Source organism: Trichinella spiralis (assembly GCF_000181795.1).
Source record: "Trichinella spiralis strain ISS 195 chromosome Unknown Scfld5, whole genome shotgun sequence".
Taxonomy (NCBI): domain Eukaryota; kingdom Metazoa; phylum Nematoda; class Enoplea; order Trichinellida; family Trichinellidae; genus Trichinella; species Trichinella spiralis.
The window spans coordinates 1,564,618-1,581,177 of record NW_003526944.1 but is presented as its reverse complement, the minus strand read 5'-3'; the positions used below and the strand labels follow the sequence as shown (position 1 = coordinate 1,581,177).

Here is a 16,560-nt window from a genome sequence, read left to right as displayed (position 1 = left end):
AACGTCTTGAAATGCACGACTTTTCTAAAAAAAAATTGAAAAAATTAAAAACAAAAGAGCAAAGATGAACAAGAACATTTGTATAGAAAAAAAAATAGAATTTGAATAAGTGAATTCGTTTTACAGCAAATGTTGTTCGTGATTGGTATTCGTCTCGGCTATTCGCATCCATCTTCCGTGGAAGCATGATTTTTTCAACGCCTCTTTGAACGTTGTCGTGAACAGAGTATAGAAGAGAGGATTCATCGCACAGTTGATGTACGGCAGTGAGTGGATAATGTTGAAAAGGATCCGTGCCGGTAGACCAATTTTGGGGTAGTTGGAGAACATGAGCGTCAAGTTCATCACCCAATACGGCGTCCAGCAGATTAAATAACATCCGACGATCATCATCACCATTTTGGTGACGTAGTTGTAAGATTTATTGCGACGATGTTGTTTCCTGTGCTGACCGATTCGCTTTTTTGCACGCAACAAGTGAACTATCAGACGACAATAGCAGAACACGATCACCAGTGCAGGAATGAGAAAACAAAAGACAAATGAATAAAGTGTAAAGTAGTGTTCAGGACCGTAATAATTTGCATCTTTGTTGGTTCTTGGTGACGACGACGACGCTGGCCAAGCAACGGTGCAGATGGTTTTTGTTGGGGAAATTTGAATAATTCTACTGTTCATATATATTGGAACCATCAACGAGGCGATCATGATCCAGCCGATTATTGTCGACAGTACTGTCCAAGTCACTTGACAACGGCAATTGCGTTTGCGGAAGCAGATGCTCAGGTAGCGGTCAACGCTGAGCAAAGCGATGAAATAAACGCTTGAATATTTGGTGGTCGATTCCGATATGAAAAATGTTTTACAAGCGATTAGGCCGAAATTCCACGTTTGTTGCAATTTGAACGAAATAACCAACGGTAAGAAGAGCAAATAAATAGTATCCGCCGCGGAGAGATTCAATATTAATATATTCGTCACTGTACTGTAAATACGGTGGCTGAGAATGAAGATGGCGACGAAGATGTTGCCCAAACCAACGACGAACAGCAAAGCATACAGTACAACGAAGAACAATCTCAGCGGAAGTAGTCGGTCAGTGGTAATGTCGGTTTCGTTGGTATTGGTCACCGTTTCGTTGGCATTCATCGCTTTTGATATTATTATTATTATTATTATTATTAGCTTCTCTGTTAACGTTGAAGAAGCAAAATAAGAGAAGAAGCCAAATTTTCCCTTCAGATGCTTTTTATAATTTTTCACTGCAAGGAAGTTGACAAGAAGAGCCCATTGCTTTTACACCTGTAACAATCAAGCGTGAAATGATTGCAAAATTATTCGATTAATAAGCAAATCAACCATATCAACTTCAAAGTTAAAATGTGAAAATTTTTCAACTGATTCAATTTAGGCATTATTTTTAGTTAGTTTTTTTGGCAACTTACAAATATGCAAATTTGATCACAACCATAGGCGCAAGGAGAAAAAATTTTTGCATAATTTTACAACAGGAATGATAGAAGAAGAGCAAGTCGACGGGCATGCTTTTGCACGAGCGTTGAACAAAGTGGAAATATTTTCAACCGCGCTCAGCTTCGTCTGCATCATTAGCGTCATTTTGTATTCTTGAAATTTAACTAATGAATAAATAATAAGCGGAGATTGATTAAAGCAAATAAATAATAAAGAAAAATCCCCCATTCATATTAATCTATTTTTCATCATTTTTTTTAATTTCAACTGATTCGAAAATAAAATCTGTTTTTTCTTTCATTGATCAATTGAACAATAAAAATACCTCATTGGAAATTTGCATATTATCGCGAATACAATTAAAGTTTAAAAAAATTTATTTCACCATTTTTATTGGGAAAAAATATTTCAGATTAAAATTATTGAGAATTTTGATATTGAAAATGGAAAATGAAAGAAAATATTAATGCTTGTTTAATGCACTGTCCGGAAGAATTTCACACTTCACTCGCTACATTGCGATTCGATGATACATACTTTAAGTGCAAAGAAAAGTGGCGATTTTTATTCTTTTACAGCTTTCTTATTTTCGAGATCAATAAAAATTGTTTCACTACGCATTTTCTAAAATTGTATCTTCATATTTCAATATTTATGTATGCGCGTCTAATTTCATTTACTACGACTATTATTAGAATTGTAAATTTGCATAAATTATAATTGAATCATTCGTTCGTTTATTTCTTATTGTTTTCTATTTCAAAAATTATTTACATAAGTTGCGCTTTAATCGATTATACAAGGTAAAGATAAAACTGGACGGATGGGTCTAGTTGAACTCTCCGTGAAGGTCAACTCGTGCAGCGATGAACTCGCCTCGTGATCAACTCGCCACGATTAATTCTGTCTGTGGCATAACTTTAAACCGTGATTATTTTATCATTTTACATATCTGCTTTCAGGGGCGTTGATACGTCTAATTTATTGGGGGGGCGGGGGCGGATATGGTATCCAGAAGATTTATCATGTGCATGTATTATTTATTGCACACGACAGTCTGACGAGGAACAAAATAGTGTTGTTTTTTTTTAATTTAAACAAAACTGGAATCTCTCAATCACGTGATATCAAAAAGTTGCAAATCAGTAATTTTAATTTTAAAGTTGTCGTTGCATGTTAATGGATAAATCAAATAGTAATTAAATAAAAAGCGATTAAATAAATCTTATTACGAGTTTTGTTTGCTGAGTTTTCGTTTATTTGACTTTGCTGAGTTGAAACTTTGAAAAATTCACTGTAAAACCTGACGGATCGCCTCGGCGAGCGGCGAGTTGATCCATTTCAATAGCAACAGATTGTATAATTGAACATTGTTTAATTATTTAAAGTTTCAATTAAAGCAGTTTAAGGAAGTTGCTTGTTTTTAATTTCCACTGATAATATGCAATGATTATATGATAATTACATTATAAACGCGGAAGATATTTCATGTTTTTGATAAAATTATAAAATAATACAAAGTGTTATGCTGATGTAAGTTTCGCAAGTGGAAAAAATAAAGCCAGTCGAAAGGATGCCATTTGACAGCATGAATAATATCATTACTACGTCCATGTGGAACCGTAATGATACATCGACATGGAAATGAATAGAATTTTAATTGATTTGATCTTTTCTCGAAAAATCTCTTCCAAACAAATCTTACTTGTTTATTATTATTTTGGTTGATGTTGCTGTTTTGAAATTCAAATAAAATTATAATTCTATTTTATCAAATTATGATTATTATTTTTTTTATTTTTCAAATTACTTTTCTATTCAAACACAGAAATTAGGTGATGTGGGTGGATGATAAGGTAATTTATAACAGTTGAAAAGGAATGTTTCATAATGAAATTTTTCATTTGAATAAATTATGTAAAATCATTTTCAATTTTCTTCGATGACAATGTTTCATATTTACAAATTAATTATAATTTTTTCATTCATATTCCTGGTCAAAGTGAAAGATTTCAATTGCAGTTCAATATTTCAACAAATGAATTTCTAAATTTAGTTGACAAAACTACCGATGATCAAAACATCTTCTTTTAGCCCGTTCAAGGTTATCATACTTGAAATAATTCAATGAATTTATTATGAATGAATTATGAATAATTTCACATGACGTGTTCTAATTTTGCAATATATTTCATCTGCTGCTGATTAAATGACTTTTTAAATTTCACATTTTTCTGTACAACTAATTATGCAATAATGAAGAATTTACAGTAAGAAAATTTCGCTTTTCACACAATTGTATAATGCGAATTTATTTGAAGCTTTGATAAAATAGTTATAGTTATATCTGTACTAGTTTGGAACAATTTTATGAACACTTTTGTTTACATATTTTTTTTCTAATTGAAAATATTACTTCACAGAAGATGATATTTTTTTCCAGTTGACGATTTAATTAACTTATGCATGTTAAAATGTTAGTTGATTTCTGTTTTCCTGCTTTTATCAATCATAATCATTGTGATTGTTTACAAGTGGAAGAGTTGAAATCAATAAATGACAAATTGATGATCGAACCAAAAGCATGTTCATATTATTTATTTATTTATTTATTGTTATTTTTCTCTTACATACTTGCGTATTAATAAAAAAAAGTAATTTATAATTTCAAGGGTCATTTTTAGTGAATACATTGTTGATTAATGAAACTTCTATCTATCAATGTTTACCAAGCAGGAGGAAGTGAATATTTTTTTAATTTTACTTTGAAAATTAAAAAAAAAACTTTGCTCTTTCCTTTTATGAGCAATAGTGTTCATGAAATAGATGAATAATTTTCTTGTGAACATGAATTGATGGAATTAATCCGCCAATTGATGATTTCCTGCGGGACAGAAAAAAACTGCCCATTCAAAAGGTCCGTTCAAGTTGCGACTATTATGCATATATTGAATGTGAAGTTGAAAAATTTTAACACTTTATTCCAGGAATTGTATTATTCAGTCAGTTATTAGCCGATTAACTAAAACATGCCAATTGTATTTTTCAGTTCAAAAAGCGCAACGGTGTTAAACTGAAAATACGAATAGATTAAATCAATATTGTATCACTTATATATTAATATACTTTTTTCCCAATTTTGCATCATTCAATCAAAATAGCAGTGATTTCATTCACTGCCCATTTTCAGTTGTAAATTTGCATTTCAAAATTGTTCGTGAATTGTTTTTTGTCATATTTTTCAACTTAAATTTAGAATTATAATGTAAACTATTTTGTATATTTATTTATTTATTTATTATTAAAAAAAAGTATTTCATTTTGTCAATTTGGTTAAAATCAATAAGTTGACAAATTTGAATTGAACCACAACAACAACAACAACAAATACGATAACTTACCGTAATTTTTGTAATAAGGTGAATTGAAAGGAATTTGAGCAAAATTTGCATTAATCTTTTTTTCCTTCGACAAATTGTAGATGGTATGAATTGAATTTTTTTGTAGGTTGTAAATTTTTCTTGTTTTTCTCTTCAAGTGAAAAAATTTTACTGTAGCTCGTTGGAAATGCAAAGCGGCCGCTTTTGACAGTAACAATAGTTAATCATAATTTTACCGACTGATTGATGTTGCTGTTGTGTATATTTAAGTGAAAAACTGTTTGTTCAGTAAGCAGACAAAAGAAGAGAAGAAAGGGACTTTTGCCGACGATCTGAAACGATAAGTTGCTTATTCACAATTCAATGAATCGTTGAAGCATGCAAATAATATATTTCACGTTGATTGAGGAAAAGTTTTGAAAACATTTCGTCCTTTTGATTATTTTATTCGTCGTCATCTTCTCCTTATTATTATTATTATTATTATTAGTGGTAATATAATAATAAACACGTCGTATAATAAAGATGAGGATAATTTTGTTGAAAAATATTTTAATGGAGTGAAAAATCCAAGTTGATTGTAAGCATCATTGCAATTCAACGATCCATTTGGCAAATCATCAAAGTGATCTTCTTTCCTCTTTTTATCCCAAGTGACAATGTCGTCGGCTGTAGCACATTGCACGCATTTGTCGTCGTTGATTCTACTCCGCTTTGCTTGTCACTTTTCCCGCGAGCTTGTATCTTTACACTAATAGAAAAATGACAATCGTACTATCTTTTACTTGCTTTTTTATCGATTTTATACATGATGAACGAAATTTAACATTCAGAAAAATTAATTTCTGTTTTCTCCTATCGATTACAGCAATACATTATTATTATTATTATTATTCAAAATTTGGCAAGTTGATTTGATGTTTATGTTGAAAATTTTATTTTTGCCTCGGTCACATTCATAAATGATCTTGTGATTTCCAGTGATCTTTTTTTTATCAATGAATCTTGTTTGTCTTTTTATTCAAATTTCACCTTTATATATACATGTTCGCTTTGTTGAAAAGGAAAACCGGTTGTCCAAGTTCTAATTAATCATCAAAATTGGATAGATAATTTAGCAAATCTATTCAGTTTACTTTTGCATGAACTTCCATTATTCATTTCATTCATGCTGGATGAATTTAATTTCATTTTTTTATTTATCACATAAAATTCAATAACGGTGAAGAAAATATCAGAAACTTGTTGAAAATGAGAATTTTCTTTATATTAATCAATATTTAAACTTTAGGCTCTGTTGAACATTGGAAATGAAAACTGTCCGAAATTGAAACAAAAAGTGGACAAAATTTTACGCTACAGTAAGTTTTGTTCAGTTTGAAATATAATCGAATGATTTCTGTTTTATTTAAAAATTATTTTTATGACTGTTGATTTGTTTAGTCAATGAAATGAAGTTGAGGCCAATTTGAATGTTTTGCTTTGTTTTGTTAGATTATGTTTTCAATTTATGAATGGTAAATGACGTTTTATTCGCTGAACAAACAGTGTATAAGAACTTTGACGCGTTCAATTGTCATTTAAATACGCGAGTGTGTCTATTACAGGTGCACTATTGGACATGGATCAACTTGTTTATGAAATTTTTGTTTTGATATTATTATCGAACAAATGAATCATCATGTCAAACGAGATGTTTCAACACAATTACATGATTTGAAAAATTTGTCCATTTTAAATTGAACAATTAATTATTCAACGTTGAATTTTAAATATTTGGGTTTAAATTCAGTTTGTTCGAGGTTTGAATGGAAAACAAGTGGAAAAAGCAAAATTTCACATGCAAATTTTAATTTCACTATCATTTTCATTTGTTCAAAAGCAGAATTATTGAGAATAAACAAGAATGATTAAATTTACTCTACCAAAAATTCTCTACCACTTGCAAAGATTCCTCGACAGGTCCTTGTGGACCGTCAAATCGGCAATGTTGCAGCCCAGGAAGCGACTGGCGGCGAGCCGGATCATCCACTGGATAGCCACGCCCTTGTAGGCCCTCACCCAAATGCTCAACTTGAACAAATTGGCATCCGAACATACCGATACGCCGTTCACGTACGTATCGCACCAGCCGAACCGATTCTCCAACGCGGCCGCGACCAATTCGTGCCAATAAATATCGCACTGCTGACCACTGTCCACTTGACGTTCCACCTTGAGCGTGATTCGGCAGCCGTCCAAATTTTCCGGATCACTCCAAACTGGAACGACGGAACGCTTGAACAGGAACATGTGCTCGTTTACTGGAAGCTCGGACGCTTTTGGCAATTTTCGGTACAATTCCCAGAAATCTTCGGCCGTCCGCAGCTTTTCCAACTGCACCAAGTTGGTTTCCCAGTTGCCGTAAGACGGTCCAGCTTCGGATTTCCACATCCACATTGTCCACGTCTCATTCAACTTGTAACTTTTCGATTTCTGTTTCCGCTTCATGACCAACACTCTCCAACGCAGTCACCGAACAAACTGACATTTAAACTCGAGCGGCGCCTTTTATACACATTAAAGTTTCGTCAGTTTAAATCCAAGCCTGATTGTCAAAAACGTACAGTATACTTGAAAAAAGGAACATGCTTTTTTTAAAAAAATTAAAAAAAATTATTTAAAAAATAATTATATATTTTAATATTTATTTATTTTTTTAAAATATAAATCTCCAACATGGTTTTGACTGTTTTAGCATTTTATTGCCAAGTGTTCGTTTGTCTGTACAAAAATGGCTTTTTTATTTTCAGTTTTATTTATCTTTATTTCAGCTGACAATGTAAATTATTCATTTGCAATTCTTTTCTACATACGTACGGTATCAAATGATGTTGAATTGAAACATTGCAATGCAAAATAAAGAAAGCCAGATTAAAAATGAGTTTAATATTAAGAAATACTACTTATGAATCAACAAATTGTTTTGCTTAAATCGAATGTTTTTTGTGGTAATTGATCGTAGTCTGGAAAACGCCCTCGTAGTCAACATGAACAATTCGAAATTTTTATCAATTCATATAAAATGATAATCGCTTAATAATTGCTACGCTTTGTATAATTTTATCAACACGATCACTGTGGTCAAAATTTATCGCCAAATCAGTGGTTTTTGCATCATTTAATTGAGAAATTTACCAAAATGATCTGTTCCAACATAACAACTGCTTTGCAATAACTTGCAACTTTCATGTTTGCGAAATTTACACGAATGAACACTGAATGAAGAACAGTTTCCTTCAAGCTAAAGCTATATGGATGCTAATTTAGCTTTTACTAGAAGGAATAAATGATCGACTCTTGTTAAAAATTTGAATTTCTCTTCATTCATTTCACGTAGGTAATAATATCTGCTAATTGAACAATGACGCGTTCATTTCTTTTTGCTTTGGGCTTTAAAAGTTACACGTGCTATATGGGTGATGTTGTTGTTTTAATGATAAAAATAAATTTTACGCAGCTTAATTTGCAAACGCTTATTTGTTCGACAAATTTAACAGTTTTGTATTTTAATTGTTTCTTTTATAGTTCATTACAACACATACGCGTCATTTGAATATTTGAATCAGTTTTACCAAGTCACTAGTTCAGAGCAGTCGATTGAAAGAAAAAGAAACTTTCCCCAATCTTAGGAAAACAATTTCATTTACAATTTCTGCTCGTAAACGTATGAATAATGTTTGCTTTTTCATCCGCAGAGTATAATGGTGCTTGCTTTTCGCTAACGTCGACTAGTGCTGCGAACATCGACGCAAATAGAATGAAAACGAAACCACATGCAATGCAAAACATCGATCAATCCAACCACCATCTTGCCACTGTCGAAGTAAGTTCACTTTTCATTTACGATAAAATTATTAAACTACAAGAATAAATCAAAACAAATAGGATTAAATGAAATTTTCAGCTGCTTCAAATCATCCGATCTGGCATGTGTTGGTTTTTCTTTACCTGATTTGAATTTATTCGTAAAATTCAAATTTTATAATTGTTAATTTGAAGCTGAAATATCTTCTTCTTCATCTTTTTCTACTTTAATACATAAAGTAACTTATATTTTCTGAAAATTCATCTACTACTCTACTACATATGGTTACTGTATGTGTGAACTTGATTTTCCTACGTTGTATTACTTTTGTATTCTTGGTTGGCTACAAGTTCATCATTGACTTGTACTTGTTTTGCGTTTTCTCATAATTGAATATTCTTTATCAATTATGAATCCTGAAAGGAAACGTCAGCACAAAATGTTTCCAGATCATCATAACAATGATTTTGACATTCCGCCTGTTAAAAAACCGCATTTTGTACGGACGACTTTTTCTGAATTTTTATGTGAATTTGAAGTGTCAGTGAAATAGTTTTGTTGCACAGAACGTCGTCACACCGGCACCTTTCAGCGATGATCCCGAAACAGTGGAAATGAGACGTCTGATCGACTGTTCTGAAAAGATGGATTTCGCTTTGGCAAGTTCTGGGAAAGGTTGGTGAGAAATTGGATAATTTTGCGAACATTTTTGTTAATATGAAATAAACAGAGTTGGAACTTTTGTATTGATTTTTAATCGCGATGATTTTCTTTCATGAACGTTTCATTTTTCAGCCAGTCGTCCAGTGCGTGTTTATGCGGATGGTATTTATGATTTGTTTCACTATGGACATGCTAGACAATTGATGCAAGCGAAAAATGCTTTTCCAAATGTGTATTTAATTGTGGGAGGTGAGCAGTAATTGTTTGATAAATTTGTTGATGAAAAATTAAAATGTTTACATTTGATTTTTGACGTTTGTACAAGAAGTTGTCCTGTTTGTAATATTTCAAGTTTTGTGCTGTCGAACGTAATTTCACAGTTGTCAAAATTTTGAATTTGACTGAATGTAATGGAATTTTTTAAAAATAAATGTTCTTTTTGAATAGTTTGCGGAGACAAAGTAACCCATGTGAATAAAGGGAAAACGGTCACTGATGAAGATGAAAGGTACGAATCGGTTCGACACTGCCGTTATGTGGATGAAGTATATCGCAATGCACCTTGGTTTGTCACGATGGAATTTTTGAAAGAGATGAAAGTGATATATATATATGTGGTTTTTTGTTGTTCACTTTTTGAAATTGTCACTTATTTATGCAGATTGATTTCATTGCTCACGATGCTATACCGTATCATGCGCCGGGCGTGTCCGACGATCTCTACGAACCGTTTCGTCGTGCGGGCGTGTTTGTGGAAACAAAACGAACCGAAGGGGTTTCCACAAGCGACGTCGTTGCCCGTATTGTCAAAGATTACGACAGTTATGTACGTCGCAATTTGGCCCGTGGTTATTCGGCCAAAGAATTGAATGTTGGATATTTTGCAGTGAGATGTTGTTTTACTTTTTTTTTGTTTCCTTCTAAATGCAAATGGGTCTTCTGTTTTCAGGAAAAAAAGTACAAATTGCAAAATAACATTGATTCGTTGAAAGAACGCGGCAAGGAGTTTTTTACCAAATGGGAAGATCGATCAAGGGAATTTATTTTCAATTTTTTGAACATGTTTCAACAGGACGGTCAGCTTGTAAGTTTTCATTCAGCTTTTTTTTAATACGCTTGATTTTTTTTATTCGTAAATTTCACACAGACCCCGTTTGGCATCATCCGAGGTGCTTTGGGCAGTCGATCTTCGTCACCGGCATCCAACGAAATTCTCAGTGACGAAGAAGATTACATTTCCGTTTGTTCTTCGAATTACAACAAAACCCGTCTGTCGTCGAGCAAAGAATGAATATTCAAAACAAAACAAAAAAACCAGTGCTTCTTTTCCGCTTTTATTACTTGTTCAACGTTTTTCGTAAAATTTGCATTTTGTTGATTCTTTTCTTTTTAGAATCTGTACGCCGATCATATTTTTTTTTAAAATGAAAACACCCTTTTTTGAAAGTGTTTTGTCACTTTTTGCTAGGGAGATTGTGTGTGTATGTGAGCATTGCGTGGTCGAATCCAAGTCCAAGTGCCTCAACGGCGATGTGGAACCAACAGTTTTATTTGTTCCCTTCATTTTAACGGTCACTTTTAGTTCACGCGAATTTTGATGATTTTGAAAAAGAAAAGTGAAATTAAAATTTTTTTTTACCTCCTTTCTCCTACTGCATTATACTGTCTGTGTCGTGTTACACACCGGCTTGCCGTATTTGATGCTTCGCATTGACCAATTGGCATTGATGAAATTGGTCGCATTTGTTTATTGTTTTTGTAGAACAGTTACTACATGACAGAGTTGACGAAGAAAAAATCACAAAGTGCTGCTGGTGGTGGTGGTCGTCGTGGTGGTACGGTAGAATTTAGCAAGAAGGTTCAAATGCTTCCTCTTCGAGTAATTGATTTGTTGTTGTTGTTGGTGTTGCAGTTGATTTGAAATTTTTTACAATCTAGGTGATCTTGAGACGTTTGCCACCGTATATTACTGAAGAAGAATTGTTGGCAATTCTTTCTCCTTTGCCGCCTCATGATTCGTTTCGTTTCGATCCACCCTTTTATCCGAAGTAATTTTCTTGTTTCAATTGAACGATTTTTTTTCTCTTTTATCTCTTTACTTTCAGGCAGTGGGAATGCGCCCGAGTTTATATACAATTCAAGAATATCGAAGATGTGTTACAATTCCGTGACACTTTCAACGGCTATGTTTTTGTTGATGCTTGCGGTTCGAACGAAAATGATTGTGTTTATATTTAATATTTTAAATGAAATTAATTTTTTTCCAAAAAATAATTTTCAGGCAACGAAAGCATCGGTATAGTTGAAGCGGCACCTTATCGAGAGAATTTCGGCGTAGTTGGCAAGCGCAATCCGTTGGCAGGCACGATTGAACAGAGTGAAGAATATTTGAAATTTGTGGAAAAATTGAACGCACCCGTCAAAGCACCGGATACGGTATCGTTTGAAAGTCAATTAGCTGAAATAGATCGACGTGAGAAGAGGAAAAGAGGTGATTTGTCGGTTTTTTTTTTTTGAAAATTTTTTTTTCACTTCTTCACATTTGTAGAACCGTGGCTGTTCCACGAGAAAACCCCGTTGGCAATTTACTATGATTCAGTGTTGAAGGAAAAGCGAGTAAGTGTGAATTTCATTGAAGCGTGTTGCGAAACAAATTGCGCATATTGTTTATTCTTATAACTTATTTTTTCTTTTTTGCAAGAAAGCAAAAGCTTTGAAGCAGAAACAGAAAGAAGAAGCGCGTTGGAAGCGCGAAGCTGAACGCCAGAAACGCTTGCAACGCATAAAACGCGAACGTGATGAAGCTGCTGCAACACCGAATCGTAAAACGTCCGAAGTATGCAAATTGGAAAAAGAGAGGAGGGAAAAAATTTTTGATTTGGAAAATAAATTTTCGCTCGATTTCAGATTCAAGTTAAAAGCGCCAAACAGAATAAGAAAGGGTCGAAAAAGCAGGACGCGCCGGCAACGACGGCGAAAAAAGTGATCGAAGTCCAGGAGGGAAAAACTGGTGCGAAATCGCGCTGTTTGGATACGAAAATTGCCGATACTCGTCAAGCGAAACTTGACAAAGAACCCCAAACAGGTCATCAGTCGACATCAGTCAGAGTAAGAAGATTGTTTTCTTTATGCAAATTTTTTTAATATTTTTATTTTCAAAAAAAAATAAATAAAGAATAAACACGTGCAATTGCAGAAGCCTGACTGGCAAGGTTCTACATTTTGTAACAAGTCGAAGCCGTGGATTCGAACTACAAGGATGCGCAGTTCGACGAAACCTTCGACTGTAACAAAGTCGACGACCAACAATAAAGATAATAAGCTCAAATCGAATGATAAAAAGGTCATTTTTGTTTGTTGCGATGATAATTTTGTACGGTTTGTTTTTGTTGTAGGATGTTGTTGTTGTTCGAATAGAATCAAGAAAGGAGAAAAATTGAGAAAAAGTAGTTTTTTTTTAAACCATGTTGAACAAGAAGTAAACATTTCCAATAATATTGAAAAAATAACAGATAGATATTAGTGCTTTATAAAGTGTTCAAAATGTTATAAATAAATTTATTTTGCTGTTTTTTTCTTTGCACAAAGTGAAACATATTCGGATTGTAAACTTATTATTATTGGTGTTGTTTTGTTTTTGAAAAAATTTCAATGACAATGTTCGCAAGTTTCGATTTTGGTGATTCGACGCCAGCCAAACAACAAATGACCAACACCGCATCCGACGATCACGGCCAAAAGTAGCCAAATATTGTAAGTCATGACAACAAGCATGAGCATGTAGGAGAAGAACAGTTGAATCATGTGCAACGTGGATTGGATGATGTGGGCCGTGGAAAATGGTTTCAACCTGAAAGCCAATTTTGACTGTTGTTGTTGTTGTTGTTGGGGCTTGAAAAACGCCACCGGATTCTTCCAATACCTGTGTCTTGTGGATTTCAACGTGAACAGCTCGATGTCACTAGTTTGATTCTGGCTCGTCTCTCCGATACCTTGGCGGCAGTTGTCGGCGTGGTCGATGACGGTTCCATTTTTTTTCCGCAGATTTTGCTCCACAAGTGCATTTTCAAGCATCGTCTCTCGCATCGCTTTCAAACCTTCGTACAGTATAGCCAACAAAAAGATGCCGACAATCGATCCTAGCAAACCTACAGAAGAGAACTGTTTGTTGGTGGAAAGTATAGTATAATATACAAGAACAACAACCTCCGAGTGTGGTGATTTTCCAAAAACTGAACAATATCACTTCATTTACACCGCCGTGAAAGGACATCGACATCATCATCATCGGCATGTCGTGACTATCGTCGTTTCCATGGTCCAAATGATCTACATCCGATGAACAACAGTAATGACAACAAATGAAAAGTCGAATAATTAAAAATTCGCTTTCTCTTACGTGCGTGGGAGTAATTCATCGATCGACTCGACTGTTGTAAACGTTCCTACAACAAAACAATATCGCCTATATGATTTCAGAAATGATCAAATTTCGAAATTTACACAAGCAGCAGCTGCATAGTTTAGATAAGAATTACGAGATTCTGTCATTCGGACATTGTTTCAAAATGATAAAAACAAAACAAATGGACGTCTTACATGGAATGAAAATATTCACTGGTGGACAAGCATTGTTAAGGTTAAAGATTACAATTTTGATCCGGTGACGTAACGTTTTCTTCTTCTTTGTGAAATTTATTCCCAATTGACAAACAAACAACTGAAAGTTGTAAAACAAAAAGTCAACAAAAACAATGATAATCGGAAATCATGTTTAAATTAAATAAAATCAAACACGACAGACGACAGCTTAACAAAATCAAATTAACAACACTAACTGATGGACAGTTAATTTTACATTCCAATGTGTAACATTCTAATCGAAGCATGCTTTCGACCAGTTCTACAAAACGTTATGCTGTCAATCAGGTTGATCAGGGCCCATGAAAATTATTAAACTAGTTTTACAGTTACGGAAGCCAAACAACCTCGTAAAATTTAAAATAACTCAGCGATTAAATATTTAATATCGTTTCAATCACGCTGTGAAATTATTTTTGCGGATACTTCACGAAAATTGACAGTCAACTTGCGACAGTATTATGCACTACAATAATTTTTTTCATTTTTTCACAACTTGCCCACCCAACACTTGAACATCTCAATCAATTAAGAATATTTCGATGACAATTTTTACTCGTTTAAAAATTTCCCGTTTAAAATTACTCATTCACACACACCACAAAAAATATTTATTACAATTCACAAACCGAATACAAAAAAAACATCATACAGTATATCTGAAAGATTCTTCTTTTAAAAATGTTCTGTGGATTCAGTTGCGTTAAACATTTCAAAGAATTTAATACATTCCTCTACGTTGAAATCTAATGTTTAATAGCAATAAATTGAATTTTCACTAACGAATAAACTGAAACAAACATCGAGAAAAAGGGCAACAACTACAGTATAGCTCATTTAAGTATAATTTTTATAATGGAACAAATTTTACTAATTTCTAAATTTTATTTGATTTTTTGTTAAAAATAGAACAACATAACAAATAATAATAATTATCTGAAACATTCTTGAAATAAAAAAACAATTTTACTACTTTAATAAAATGATATTGCATTTCAATCAAGTAAAGTTCATACGGTTGAATTGGATATGATGCTCTGCATTACATTTAAGAAAATATTTTAATTTAAGGAATAAAATTTCTGAATTAGTTATTCATTACTTATAAACGATTGCTCATATCAATATTGTCTTGCTTGTTTTTTTAGTTGTACCTGCACATTTGTATTTAATAATTTTACTGTATATCTGGTTTGTAAGTGACCATTGTTGTTTGTCGGTGGTCCATGGACAACAAGGATTTCGCCAATTCCCATCCGGGAAAGGCGAAGAAGCAAGAAAAAGGAAAATTTCAAAGTCTTATCGATTTCATTTACAACGCTGAAGAGAAAACTTTTCTTGGACGAACTGGCCGCAGTTGGTGTAAGTGTATTTTTGTCATTGTCGACAGATATGAGTTTTTTTTCTTGCTTTACTTTACAAATATTATTTTACTTATTGAACGAATCCATAACATTATTATGTAGAATTAGCATTAACACTCGAACTTGCTATTAGAGCTTTGTTATTGAATGCTGTCGCTTTGAATGCATGTTTTGAAAAGTTTGTTTACACTTTCTGACCAGTTGTATTTGCGTTTGATTCAGCTGAGTTGCTTTAGCTTGTCATTTTATATTTTATTTGCTTTATATTGGATGGGATGTACCGATTCTGACCTCAGCTATCAGTCGACAGCGTTGATTCGGTTTGCGTGGTTTGTTTGTTGTTATTTCATCTTAGCATTCGTAAGCAGTTGTTAATGCGCTAATCAATTTTTATCTAAATGAGTTTGAAAAGAATTTTTTTCGGTTTAATCTTTGTAAAAATTGCAATAATAATAATAATGGAAGTTGTGAATAATTTTGTTTTCAATAAATAATGAGCATTTGTTCTTTGAACACAATGTTCTGCCAATCATGCATTGAATCTTTCACACCTGTTGTTCATGTTGTTGTTATTGTTGTTGCTTTTACGGCGGATTGAGCATTTTAAATGAAATTTTGGCTTCGAATGAATTCGGTGTGAATTGTTTGTACTGAATAATATATAAATATATAATCATTTTGATAATAATTATGCAGTATTGTTGAATTTGGGTTACGTAAATAAATTGCTAGGTGCATTCTTGTATCTCTTCGCATTTTGTAATAATTATTTCTTGTCCTTGTGCGGCACTGTGAAATTATGTTTTGAATTTTAGTTGAAATCACAGCATTCTACATAATTTTCTACTCATGTTTGGCTGGATTTTTTGCCATCAATATGGCCATCTTCTTGAAGTTGACCGATACCCAAACGCCTCGATATTATGGCAAAGGTTCGATCATCGGTATCAATCCAGGTGAGTCATGTAGTATTTGATTAATCTTTGACTTGTTTGGGTGGTCCCCTAGGCAACTGACTGACGTTGACAGTGGAAGAAAATTTATGAATTATAATTTTCAAATATAAATTTACATTTATTATATCAAAAAGTTGTATTTGTTAAATTTTTAATTTTTAATTATCCAATAAGCAAGCATCTCATGATTTTTTGATGAACAAATTGGATTTTTTTTCCAATTTTCAATATGATGT

General features: G+C 33.0%; 3 protein-coding genes across 3 annotated transcripts; 1 reads left to right on the top strand and 2 right to left on the bottom strand.

Annotated features, from left to right (window-relative positions):
• Positions 1-120: 120 nt before the first annotated feature.
• Positions 121-1,149, bottom strand: Tsp_04028 (7 transmembrane receptor). Its single transcript, XM_003374794.1, has one exon. It carries the CDS (start codon positions 1,147-1,149, stop codon positions 121-123), a length of 1,029 nt encoding a protein of 342 aa, XP_003374842.1.
• Positions 1,150-6,788: 5,639 nt separating this feature from the next.
• Tsp_04027 (putative eukaryotic translation initiation factor 4E-3) lies at positions 6,789-7,343 on the bottom strand. Its single transcript, XM_003374793.1, has one exon. It carries the CDS (start codon positions 7,341-7,343, stop codon positions 6,789-6,791), a length of 555 nt encoding a protein of 184 aa, XP_003374841.1.
• Positions 7,344-8,568: 1,225 nt separating this feature from the next.
• Positions 8,569-14,030, top strand: Tsp_04026 (choline-phosphate cytidylyltransferase B). The gene is made up of 14 exons (XM_003374792.1): positions 8,569-8,718; positions 9,267-9,375; positions 9,496-9,612; positions 9,811-9,962; positions 10,025-10,249; positions 10,313-10,447; positions 11,126-11,203; positions 11,302-11,411; positions 11,469-11,587; positions 11,645-11,854; positions 11,912-11,979; positions 12,271-12,471; positions 12,560-12,809; positions 13,843-14,030. Exons 1-14 carry the CDS (start codon positions 8,569-8,571, stop codon positions 14,028-14,030), a joined length of 2,112 nt encoding a protein of 703 aa, XP_003374840.1.
• The last annotated feature ends 2,530 nt before the right edge of the window (positions 14,031-16,560 follow it).